The following is a 13761-nucleotide window of genomic DNA, read 5'->3' as shown; positions in this document are numbered from 1 at the left end:
AAGATCCGATTCATCAAATCCATAAACACCGCAGGGGCATTAGTGAGCCCAAACGGCATCACTAAGAACTCATAGTGACCGTACCTCGTTCTGAAAGCAGTTTTGGGTACGTCCGAATCTCGAATCCGTAACTGATAATAACTCGATCTCAAATCTATCTTTGAAAACACCGATGCTCCTTTAATTGATCGAACAGATCATCTATACGCGGTAACGGATACTTATTCTTTATCGTCACTTTATTCAGTTGACGATAGTCAATGCACAACCTCATGGTTCCGTCCTTCTTTTTCACGAACAATACTGGTGCACCCCAAGGCGAGAAACTCGGTCGAGCGAAACCTCTATCCGTCAATTCTTGCAACTGAGCTTTCAACTCTTTTAACTCAGTTAGTGCCATACGATACGGAGCGATCGAAATTGGCGTAGTTCCAGGTACAAGCTCAATTCCAAACTCTACTTCCCGAACAGGTGGCAAACCCGGTAACTCTTCAGGAAAAACATCCGGGTATTCACAAACCACCGGCACCGATTCGGGTTTCTTTTCTAACTCCTTGTCATCAAGTACATACGCGAGGTATGCTTCGCACCCTTTCCTTACATATTTCTGGGCCAACATTGCTGATATTACAGCTGGCAACCCCTTAAGTCCGCAGACTCAACTCGGATTATTTCGTTATTTGCGCACCTCAAATCGATAGTCTTGCTTTTGCAATTCACAACCGCATCATGCGCGGTTAACCAATCCAAACCAAGAATAACATCAAACTCGTCGAACGGCAAAAGCATCAAATCAGCCGGAAAACAGGATTCTCGGATTAATAGAGGGCATCTCTTACACACTTTATCAACAAGTACGCATTGACCCAAAGGGTTTGATACTCGAATTACGAGCTCAGTAGACTCAACAGGTAGAGTCTTACTGGTTGCTAAGGTTTCGCATACATATGAATGAGTAGAACCAGGGTCAATCAATGCAATCACATTAGTATCAAAGAGAGTGAAGGTACCAGTGATGACGTCGGGGGAGGATGCCTCCTCTCGTGCGCGAATGGCATATGCTCTAGCAGGAGCACGGTTCTCGGCGCGATCGGCCGTATCAGAAGCCCCCTCTGACTACCACCCCTGCCTCCAAAAATTCTCGGTGGTCTACCTCTAGATGTCACTCCACTAGGTCTTGCACCTTGAATCTTATTCTTCTCATCCAGCTCCGTGCAATCTCTAATGAAGTGGTCCTTCGAACCGCATCCGTAACAGGCCCTGTTAGTAGACTTGCCCCAACATTCACCTAGGTGTCGTCTTCCACATTGGGGACATTCAGGTTTCTCGTGCCGATTATTGCCCACACTAGCTACCGAAGTAGCTCGGGAGCCCATCGATGGTCTTGCCCTGATGGAAATTCCCGTAGTCGCCCTCGACTTACTAATGTCCTCCCTGAACTTCTTCACAGCTGAGAACGGAGCTTTACCCGTCGATCTTTTACGATAATCTCTAGCTTCAAATTCAGCCTTCCTCTTCTCCTTTCCAAGTTCCTCCGCCTTGCAGGCTCGTTCGACTAGTGTTACGAATTCCTTTATTTCCAGAATACCCATTAGTAGCTTTAAATCTTCGTTCAATCCTTCCTCAAATCTTTTGCACATAGCAACCTCATCAGCTACGCACTCCCGGGCATACCTACTAAGTCTTACGAATTCATGTTCGTATTCAGATACAGTCATACGGCCTTGCTTGAGTTCCAAGAACTCCTTACGCTTCTGGTCAATGAACCGTTGGCTAATAAATTTCTTCCGAAATTCCGTTTGAAAGAAGTCCCAAGTTACTCGCTCGTTCGGGACTATGGAAATCAATGTCCTCCACCAATAGTAGGCTGAGTCTCGCAACAAAGATACAGCACATTTTAGACATTCATCGGGTGTGCATGACAATTCATCGAACACCCGAATGGTGTTATCAAGCCAGAACTCGGCCCTTTCGGCATCATCAGTTACTATGGCCTTGAACTCCTCGGCCCCACGCTTCCTAATCAAGTCTACAGGTAGCTTACTCAGCCTCACAGGATCAGCGACTGACGGCCTTACAGGCTCTTGGGGTGGGTTATTCAAATTTGGGAATTGTTGGACAGCCGGGTTGGCTCGGGCATATTGCGCGAACCACTCATTCATCATGGTAAAGAAGGCTTGTTTAGCCCCCTCACCTTGATTATTCGCAGATGACTGGGGTTCAACAGGCGGCGTCCCTTGTGCAGGAGCAGCCGCTACGCTCTCAACGTCATCCGCTAGGGTTCTTTCTTCACCGGGATCCATTTACTAATCAAGACAAAACATTTCAACCGTCAGAAGTCATCACCCTTTTAAACATTAACATTATGGCATGTATAGCTAAACTCACATACGCTATGTTTGTCCGAGAACTGACTAAACCATAGTTCTGATACCAATAATTATAACACCCCAAACCCGGTCTAAACGTTATGAGCAAATCTAGCGTTGTCACATTGTAACACCCCTTACCTGTATTCGACGCTGGAATAGGGTACGAGGTATTACTAGAAGACATAAATTTGCATACGTATTAAACCAAGTTACAAAATTTCATCTGAATTAAAATTTTCAAATTTTTAACGTGCTTTTATAATTCTTTACAACATATGCTCAAAATATTATATTCATAACAAATAGGGCCTAAGAGACCCGATATTTACTCATGTAATTCAAAGCTTCATTTCCATTTCATTCAATTCACAATTTCTCATGTTCACAATTCAAATCAATTTCTCAATCCAATATATATATTTCAATCATCTAAGAATATAATTCAAGTTACATGAACTTACCAGGCTAAATTGCAGAAATACTAAAATTTAGGGACATTTTAGTAATTTTCTATTTTCCTCGAATTTCCACCCAATCTTGATATAAATTAATATTTCATTCAATTTATTAATTTAAATAATAAAACAATTCGTTTCATGCAATTTGGTCACTTTTTGACATTTTTACAAAATTACCCTTAAAATTTTACTTTTATTCAATTTAGTCCCTGAACCTAAAACATGTAACTTAGCTATTTTAAAATAAACTCATTTTAGCTGAATATTCACATATATTTTTCCTCCTCCTCCACTCCATTCCACATCCTTGATATATACATAATACCACTATTAACTTGTTTACTCATAACAAGTTGTTCACTTGACTCATAGTCACTAAATTAATTATATCTTAAGATAAAAAGCTCTGAATTGGGATTTCCAAATTTTCTCTAAAACTAGATGCACATATATTCTTACCATAAAATTTTTAGAATTTTTGGTTCAGCCAATAAGTACAGTTTATTCTTTAAAGTTTCCCCTGTTTCACTATTTGATAGTTCCGACTCCTCTTCACTAAAAATTAATTATCTCTTTGTACAGAATTTGGGTGATGTTCCTATTTTTTTATATTGAAAATATACTCACTAATAATTTTAAACATATAAATTATAACCCATAATTATTTTTTTACAATTTTTAATGATTTTTCCAATTCAGAATAGAGGAACCAAAATTCATTCTGACCTTGTCTCACAAAATTTATTATATTTCATGATTTACAATTCCATTACTTACACCGTTTCTTCTATGAGAAACTAGACTCAATAAGATTTATTTCCATATTTTATTCATACTCTAATTCTATTTCCAAAATTTGTGGTGAGTTTTCAAAGTTAACCTACTGTTGCTGTCCAAAACTGTTTTAGTGCAAAATGTTGATTACTAGGTGTAGAACTCTCTTATTCCCTTTCTCTGTAATATTTCTCATCACTTTCACGTATTTATCTTCACTAATATATCAATAACATAAGACCTTACATAAGAAAACTCTACTATAACATTATTTCCATGTTTTTTCAATAATATCAAACTTAAAAATATATTGAAATCTTGATGTTCTTACCTTGTGCTATTGATTTCAATCTTTAACTTGATTTTCTCTCTCCTCTAGCTTATATTTCTTGAATCTAACTTGATATTCTAACTCCCCATTGTCTCCTTGTTATTCTTCTCTCTTGGAAGCTATGGAAATTCTTTTGAGTTCTAGGTGAAAATGGTAAATTTTTTGTGGAAGGACCAAACTGTAAAGGAAGCAAAACTTTCTTTCTTCTCCTGTCTTCTCACGTTAGTTGCATGGAAATATGGTGGAATAGATGATTCTTCATCTTCCTTTTCTTATATATACTAGATAAAATACTAATAAAATAATAAAATATCATTTAAAAATCAAATTAATATATTACTAAACTAATATTTAATTAATTAATTAATATAAAATATCTCCAACATCATCATTACCTTCTAGATTTCTCTCTCTTCTAATTGACCATTTTGCCCTTTACAATCTTTAAAAATTCCATCCTTGAGTCATCACTTAATTTGGTAAAATTGTGATTTAGTCCCTCAAAATTCTTTACCTTTTCAATTTGGTCCTAATGCATCCATTTTCCTTAGTTTCTAGATCATTCCACCCTTAAAATATTTACACTATTGGTCCTTTAACTTTTTCGTATTTACACTTTAATCCCTCAAATTTTGAGTATTTACTCTTGAGCAACAAAACTTTTCTCACTTTTGCGATTTAATCCTTTCTTGAATTAATATGTCATAATATAATTCCCAATGTTGCCATAACTCAAAATTTCCCTTTTTTGTCACTTTATTTCCTTATTTTACTATCAAGGATGCGTACTTTCTTACTGTAGTAATTTTCGGAGTATTACACATATCATTTTTCAACTTGGTTGTTTTGGCTAGTGGAAAATATTTCAATAGAAATCTTTCAATCATCTGAGCCCAAGTAGTGATGTAACCCCGTGGAAGTGAATTCAACCACTGCTTTGCTTTGTTCCTTTAAACAAATAGGAACAACTGTATGCGTATGGCATCATCAGTAACACCATTAATCTTAAAAGTGTCATAGATCTCCAGAAACTTAGCTAAATGAGCATTCAAATCTTCATCTTGCAACACATCAAACTGAACATACTGCTGCACCATTTGAATTATGTTCGGCTTAATCTCAAAATTATTTGTATCGACAATCGTTCTGACAATACTCGATTCAGCCTCAATCAGAGTGGGCTTAGCATAGTCATACATAGCCTAAGAAGCAGGATGTGCAGGAAGTTGCGAATTACCATGATTAATATTCATCTCCACAGTAATGTCCTTTTGCTATTGATCGTCTATGAAAATCTATTGTTGACCTTACATTGCTTCTCTGACCTCTTTTCAATTTCTACGAGCAACCTTTTCAATTTCACTATAAAAGAATAATGGCTTCAACGGGTTGCCTCTAGTCATAAACCAAAAGAACCTGTCAAAAACCAAATAAAATTGAATCAGTATTTCAAAATTAAAATTAAAAAAATAACAATAAAAAAAATGGTAAATTAATAGAAATAAGATTTTCCTAATATCTAGTCCCAGAAATAACGCCAGAAACTCGAAGGTCAAGAAACTAACAAAAAATTTGACTAAGGTAAGTACACTTATCAATTAATAGTATAGTTACGTTGAGTAAATATATCGTTCCCACGAGGACTACAAGTACTGGTAATTACGGTCTTTCTATTATTTAACTGAATAATTCAAATGATCGGTTAAAACTAAAATTAACTAATTCAATTAACTAACGAGTGTGACAAAGATCAAACCAAAAAAAAATCAAATCAAAACCAAGAAATGAAACAATACCTAAGAATCCGTCTATATTTCATCTGTCACTATCAATCTAAATTATGCAATTTCTTTGCTTAGCACATTCATCCGTAGAAATTCCTAAATTATGCTAATATCTCTTTCGATCATAAGAGGAAGTAAATCTAGGTTAATTAATTGATTTATTTTTTCATTCAAACCCCTATTATCACATTAACTCATGCTATGGATTTCTCTATTAGATTTGACTCTAATCCGGTAGATTTATGTCGTCCTGTTTTTAGGATTGTATGCAACTCCACCCAATTACGCAAGACCTAATCTTAAACAGGGTCTATTCAACCACCGATTTAAGAACATCGAACATGGAGTAATACTCTAGAAATATCAAACCAAGAACTAAGCACACATAATTGAGAACAAAGAAACTAAGTATTTATTTAAAATTGAAATCAAACGACAAAATTTATCGTAGGGTTCATCTCCCTTAGGTTTTTAGAAAATTAGTTCATGCTTGAAAAGAGAAAAATCAAAGATACAGTATAACCGAAAGAATAAAAGAAACTCATGATAACTTCCTAAGAAATCAACTGAGAATCTTCAATCTTGACGGAACTCTACTTCAGAGTCAGCTTCGATGGTGTGTTTTCAGTCGTTTTCTTGAGTGTTCTTTGACAACTCAATCCTATTTGACAACTCAATCCTATCTTTTTATTTTTTTCATATATACATCTTAGAATGTCTGAAAAACCTAAAAATCATGATTTTTCACTATTCAGTGTGCAATCCCGTGAAATTGATACGGCCCACAACACGCTCGTGTGGTTCACATGGCCATGTGAAAAGGTGTAGACCATGTGGCTCCTTTAGCTTGCTCCGACGCTCTGGTTTTCACTCGTTTTTCGCTCATTTTGCTCCAAAATGCTCTATTAAGCATTAAAACATGATTTTTAAAGGATTAGGAGAATAAAATTCACAATTAACATCAGATAATCACCCAAAATGCGTTAAGAATGAGGTTAAAACATGTTACTTTTAGCACTTATCAATGTGATTATTCAGAAAAGATACCTATTGAATGTTATGTCTCCACACCTATTGAAAGTTATGTCCCTATGAAGAGACATGAGAAATCCTATAAATAGGAGTGAGATTTCATTTGGAAAATATACCAAAAAAGTTCTCAAAAGTTCTTTCTTTTCTTCCTCCATATTTGACTATTCTTAGATTGTTCAACAAATAATTATTACGAAAATTCTTTAAATAAATAGAATTTTTTTATACTTTCATTGTATCATCGAGGTTAATTTTCTTGAAACTCATTTGCACATTGAGTATAGGTAAAGGCAAATAGAACCTTAAATATACTGGCTTGATACATACCCTGAATCCTTATCCTATTTTTTGGTTTTCCTATTCGAGTTTTTGTACATGATCCTTTCATGTGTTTGAGATTTTTCTCACTGAAATTCCATACTAACAATAACAACAGAAGAGATGAGGAGAGAGGAAAAAACCCTTTGGTTACTCACAATTAGTGTAGGTAAGCAAGGCAAAAAAATGTAGTGAACCATTGATATTGTCAACCACATGGGTGATTGTGGAGTTATTTAACTTCGCAAAGAAAAAATTAAAAGAATATTTTATTTATAATTTTTTTAAAAAAATTATATAAACTATACTATTTATAAAGCAGTGTCACCCATTAATTGGGTCCTAACTCAATTAAGGGATTATCAAAAAATTATTTTAGTCGCAAAGTAAGTTATATGATTATATGGGTTTCTTTTTTTACTTTTTTATATTTTATAAATCAATAAAATATTGCACATAATGAGATTTGAACCAACGGCACCATGCATATAAAACTTTTTCTTTACCATTTGAAGTAAAGCAAATTTTAGTTTTTATCTATTAAATGCATAGTTTCCACATTCATATGTGTGCGATAAAATTCCTGTTAATGAATTAAGCTCATAAAAATTTAAACTTATTCATCAAAATTTTTGAAAAAGAATTATTTTATAAAAAAATTATTTAATATGAAAATAAATGAATCTTTCTCTCCTAAAATTTAAAAATTCATAATCCTTTTATTTTCTTTAGCACTCATTATTTTACTCTTAAATTTCTTTTATTCTCTCTCACATATGCTCTAGTATTTTTACAAGAAAGGTGGTTGATCTTTTAATACTTTCAAATGAATCTTCCTAATTAATAACAAGTCTTCTTTTCTTTCCAAGCTTTATTGATTAGTTTTTAGAAAATTAGGATTGAGGTTTTTCTTAGGATAGATTAAGATTTTTATGCAAGATTTAATTTTTATTGTTATTAAATATTTTTGGGATATAGATTTTGATATAAATGCCTACATATTGATTGGGTAATAATTTTTTAAGGTTAATTAATATAAATCCTTGAAGAAATTGGGATTGATTGTATTTATAATATTAAATTTCTTTAATATTGATTAGAGATTTAGTATTTTTTATTTAGAAATTGGTATTGCTAGTGTGGTTATTGTAAATCTTGTGTTTGAAAATTGACACAATACTCATGACACCAAGAAACTTTTATTGTTGTTAAAAAATTACTAATTGTATGTTGGCTTCGTGAAAAGTTGTGTTTAATGCTTAGATTTATTTATTCTAAATGTTTAACATGAATGGAGAAATATTTTAAAAGAAAGTCTACAAGGGAAGTAGAAAAAGACCAATATGAAAAAAAGGTCAAAAGAGTCAAATTTAGCCTTTAAAGCTTTTTGGCCGATCCAATATTGAGGGCTAAAATTACAAATTATCATCAAAATGATAGAAATAATATACCACATGCATGTTTGCAAAAAGTATCTTGTCAATCTCACAATCATAATTTTCCTGAAACAATTGCGAGAGTGGATTGAAAATTTCCAACTTCTTAGTATAAAAATTATGTAATAGTCTTACATCTAATCATATTATACATTGTTTTATCAAGAATAATATTATACATTAGTTTATTTTACTTTTATTAACTTTTTATTTTCCCGCAATCCAAATTTACTAATTTATTAGTGTATATATATATTTGAACAATCTCATTTTAGTTTCTCATTATATATGCTCTTTTTGACATAATGCCTAAAATTATCCTTAGTCCCTCCTCAACCATAAATAGGAGAATAATATGCTTTAGCACACTTAAACTCAGGTCTTTTTACATCGACAACAATGCCCATGTCAATCAGTACACTTGAACTTAGGTCTTTTTACATTGACAACAATACTCATATCAATCAAGCTAAAACTCAATAGACAAAAGTAGAAATATTAACATTTTATTTTATTGAATTTGACATCAATCTTTCATAAACAGAAATGTCCATTATCTTTATCTTCTTGCTTAATCTGTAATAATTGGGTGAAAGATAAATAGTTGATTTTGTGTGTTAAATAAACAAAAGAAAGCATGCATGGGAATTGGGCATGGGACTCTTTCTCGTGAAAAGGAATTTGGATGGGAGGTGTTACATGTTAGTACATTAATGTTTTTCCGTTTTGAAACTAAACACTCAAATTCTCGGCACTCTTGGACCTAGAAACAAACAAGAAATTGGATTTAGTAAATGATTAATAAGACACCATATATAAATCATATTATTCATTGGACTGTGTTAATACAACAACTGCACACGCCACACCTGGGGCCACTATATATATAGATGATATTATGGTTACACAGACTCACAGTCCCTGCATCCATTGTGTTGATAATCCTTCCCCAGAGCCAGCTGCTTGTTAAACCCAAATACAAAGTCAAGGTTGTAAAGCACAGGAACCATGGTGAGGGAGCACAAGAAAGCAAGCAGTGGGCCAAAGATCCAAAGCATGAGAGGAAGCGCAGAGTAGAAAAGCCTGTTGCCGACGGTGTTCAAGAGGAATCCTTTTTCCAGCAGCTCCCAGACGTAGTGAGGAGTGACAGAGGAGGAGGGGTGTGGGGGAGAGGTGATAAGGATGCCCACTTGGTTTAGGAACCTGATGGATGAAGAGTGGCAGAAGAATGAGAAGAGGAAAATGCATAAGATGGTGACATATTTGAGTGACACCATGAGTTCCCCGTGAGCCCCGAATATGGAATCGTTGAGCGGCTTTTTCACGCTGTATGTGCTGCTGATAACCGCTGCTAGACCAGCACACAAAAGGATGGAGGTTGTGGCCATCAGGGTCGATCCCATAATTGTGTTTCGAAGGGTTTGGACTGCCACGATGTTCTTTTTTTCGTTGTCCTGCACCCATTGCAATGCAATTTATAGCATCATTGGAAAATCTCTTTTAGAATTTCTTCTTTATCCCTTTAATAATAACTTTCTACTTCGGCCCCACGTGAAATGGTATATTTAGTGAAACAAGTAAGAAGCAAATATTGTGGCAATAGTCGCCACTTTTTAATTAATTGGGTGTGATTGTGAATGGCACTTAACCTTTATAGTCCTATCAGCTGTTTCCCAACCACGACACCACCGCTAATTCTTGTCCATTCATATATACAGTGAGTAAAAGAATTTATATTATAAAACTATAAAAGAAAATATAAATGGGAAAATTTATATAATAAAATTATAAAAATATTGATATAAAATTAAATATGATTTTAATTAAAATGAAATGTTGTTTTATGCTTTTAATAATTATATAACCGAGTGGATGAGTTATAATATTTATATGCATATCTAACCAAATTATACATGCATGGTCCAAATATTCATCAGCTCAACTTGCCGTGTTATATTACCCAAGGAAAAAACTAAAATAAATCATCCAAAATAAAGTGATAAGCTCAAGAAGATAAAACAACTAATTAAGAACTAACATTCACCTAAAAGGACGTATAGGGACATTAACACTAGCATCTTCTATATTCTGTGCATGTGCAGAAAAGCATGAAACACAAGCCCTTAATTAAGCACTCCGGAAAGCATGGATATGGATTGGTATTTGGATCATAAATCTTTCTTCTCCAATTATCCTATTCATATCCTCTCAACTCTCATCACTCAGCTTTGGCTGCGTTTTTACATTTTTTATATATATCTCCGGCCACCTTAACAGATTCCTTTTTTCATCGGCAAAAGTTTATAGACACCGTTGATCAACTAAAGTACTAGTCTATCAGTGTACTCATAATAGAACAGAGCATCCACATCAGTCCAGAAAAATGGGAAAATACATCACCGTAGACCACCACATCGATTAACAATTAAGTTCATTTTTTATTTTCCTTTCCGTAAGGGTAAATCACATCATTTCATCACTAAATTATTTAAAAACTTTTATTTAAGTCACTGATTATATGTCTTTTTCTATTCGCATTGCATGCACCAACCGAAAACCCTTTTCTCCTTTTCTTTTATAGTTCAATTTTTATTTTTATGAAACAACTTTGGATGTTATAAATCTGCGAACCAAAATTCAAATAATATTTTTCTCCAATATCTAACACTAACTATCAAATTGGTTTAGATTTAATGTATGTTATTCTACTTGTCCATGAGTACTAACCATACTGATCATCAAATCGTCACTTAAAATTATTTGGCGGAACTTTGAAAAAAAATAACTTAACTGCCTAGTGACTTATATAAATTTTTTAAAATAGGTTAGTAACTTAAATGAAAATTTTCAAATAATTCAATGATCAAATTATAACTTTTTTTTAGTTAAATAAAAATGTATTCATAAATTTATTACCGGTGGAAATTAAGGTATAAGAATAGCAATGGATAGAGATGGAGATACCTTAATCATGTCAGAGACCCAGAAGCGACGTCCGCCAGCATTAGTTCCAAAGATGGTAGAGAGGGGCTGAGTCTTAACCTTATACCATAACCAACAATGATAAAATATGATGGTCAAAAAACCAAGTGGCACCAAAATCATGTCCAAATAACATGACCTCCACTCCATCTCTCTCTTATTTCTCATTATAAAAACCTTGCCCATACCTGCTATTTATAACATTTCTAGGGAAGTTGAGGTTCACCAACATATGTGTATTGTAGCTTTTGATGTATTTGGACGTGTTAGAATGCGCTATTCAATATCACTAAACAAACCACCTACTGCCGTTACTACTTTTTTCAATTTTGAGGATATATATGAAAAGAAGTTTTCTTCTCTTTTTCTCTTCAATTATTGTCATAACATGATGACTATTATATATGTTTAATATATAGACGCAATATCCAAGCCTAGATATATGCGGGATGACACGATTTTCATTTGTCTCAGTCCCCCCACTTAATTTACCATTTTCATGTCACCTTTTTTTTTAGCATACTCTGTTGGAACATTGGCAGCAGCAAAATAAGAGAACAGAGAGCACAGAACAATGAAGCAAGATGCAAGAAGTATTTTTACTTGCTCACAAATGTGCAGTAAGGGAGCTTATGGTTGATAGCTCATTCAGCTCATTCATTCAACTAAAAGAACAATACATTTATAGTCAAATACATCACCAAATACTACCTACTATCACTAAGTAGCCTAGTAACTTGATAAACATTGCTTGTACACATAAACAAGACACCTAAACTAGTCATTCAACACCTAATGCATCAAGTTGTCATCAACTTGTTCATTTTCAACTAGTTTAATTAGAATGAAACTAAAGAGAAAACCTTGCTGTTACAGCAAGCATACGTGCTGCAGTATGTTTACAAGCTGCATGCACTTAACCAAAAACATCACAGCAGCATGGTTGGCCAATTTTCAACACTCCTTGGACTCCATGCTGCAAATACCAATTATTCATCAAGTTTTTGAACTTGGCAGTCCTTGATGCTTTGTTTCAAGCTAGCTCTGCTCAAGCAATTCATTTTCAACCTTGGCTTCATTCTCAACCAAATCTGACTTACACACTTGACTATCCTAGCCTTTTGTGCCAAATATTTGTTCATCAAATGGAGTATTCTCCTCCTTCACAGCCTTGGTTGATAACTTGCCTTCAAACACATCTTGCCTTATTTCATTGTTCATTATAGTCCTGTTCCTTCTTGCACAAACAGTTCATGAGTATAGTTTGCTTGCCTTCAATCTGCCATTTTGGCTTGCACCTACTTGAGCTTGCATTTAAACCGTTCGCCACTTAGGCTTGCAATTCGACAGGCTCACACTTTGACAGGCTCGCACTTTGCTTACTGTCTTCAACAGGCTCGCAACTTTACAACTCGCATTGAGCTTCCACATGTTGCTGAGCTCACACCTTTGATAGACTCGCATATTTGCATACTGTCTTTAGCTGGTGTCTTCAACAGGTTCGCAACTATATAGGGCTCTCATTGCTGAGCTCATAGCTCTCACTTCTCGCTAAGCTTGCAGCTTTGACATCTTGCTAAGCTTGCAGCTTGCACATTTTTGCTGAGCTTGCAGCTTGCACATTGGAAAGCTCACATACTTTCCTTGAAACTCCTCTTTCAGCTTATTCAAGCTTGTTTGGGAGTCTCACAAGGTTGAGTTGATGCTGTCTTTTCTACAAGCAGTCCTTAATGACATGCTTGTGTTTTGACAGCTTCTTTCTTGCTGTTGTTGTCTTCTCTACAAGCAGTCCTCAATGACATGCTTGTGTTTTGACATTTTCTTTCTTTTTAACAAACAGTGGAAGTAAAATCAATGGTCTTCTAAGACTTAGGCTCATGATATACCATTTTTTGGAACATTGGCAACAACAAAATAAGAGAACGGAGAGCACAAAACAATGAAGCAAGATGCAAGAAGTATTTTTACTTGCTCACAAATGTGCAACAAGGGAGCTTATGGCTGATAGCTCATTCAGCTCATTCATTCAACTAAAAAAACAATACATTTTATAGTCAAATACATCACAAAATACTACCTACTACCACTAAGTAGCCTAGTAACTTGATAAACATTGCTTGTACACATAAACAAGACACCTAAACTAGTCATTCAACACCTAATGCATCAAGTTGTCATCAACTTGTTCATTTTCAACTAGTTTAATTAGAATAAAACTAAAGAGAAAACCTTGTTGTTACAGCAAGCATACGTGCTGCAATATGTTTACAAGCT

General features: G+C 34.3%; 1 protein-coding gene across 1 annotated transcript; it reads right to left on the bottom strand.

Annotated features, from left to right (window-relative positions):
* Window positions 1–9271: 9271 nt before the first annotated feature.
* LOC107902000 (uncharacterized) lies at window positions 9272–11669 on the bottom strand. The gene is made up of 2 exons (XM_016828199.2): window positions 11470–11669; window positions 9272–9959 (listed from the first exon to the last, which is right to left on the bottom strand). Exons 1-2 carry the CDS (start codon window positions 11653–11655, stop codon window positions 9408–9410), a joined length of 738 nt encoding a protein of 245 aa, XP_016683688.1. The 5' UTR covers window positions 11656–11669; the 3' UTR covers window positions 9272–9407.
* Between the last annotated feature and the right edge of the window lie 2092 nt (window positions 11670–13761).

The sequence above is a fragment of the Gossypium hirsutum genome, chromosome A12, assembly GCF_007990345.1.
Source record: "Gossypium hirsutum isolate 1008001.06 chromosome A12, Gossypium_hirsutum_v2.1, whole genome shotgun sequence".
NCBI lineage: Eukaryota > Viridiplantae > Streptophyta > Magnoliopsida > Malvales > Malvaceae > Gossypium > Gossypium hirsutum.
This window is presented reverse-complemented; position numbering and strand designations above follow the sequence as displayed.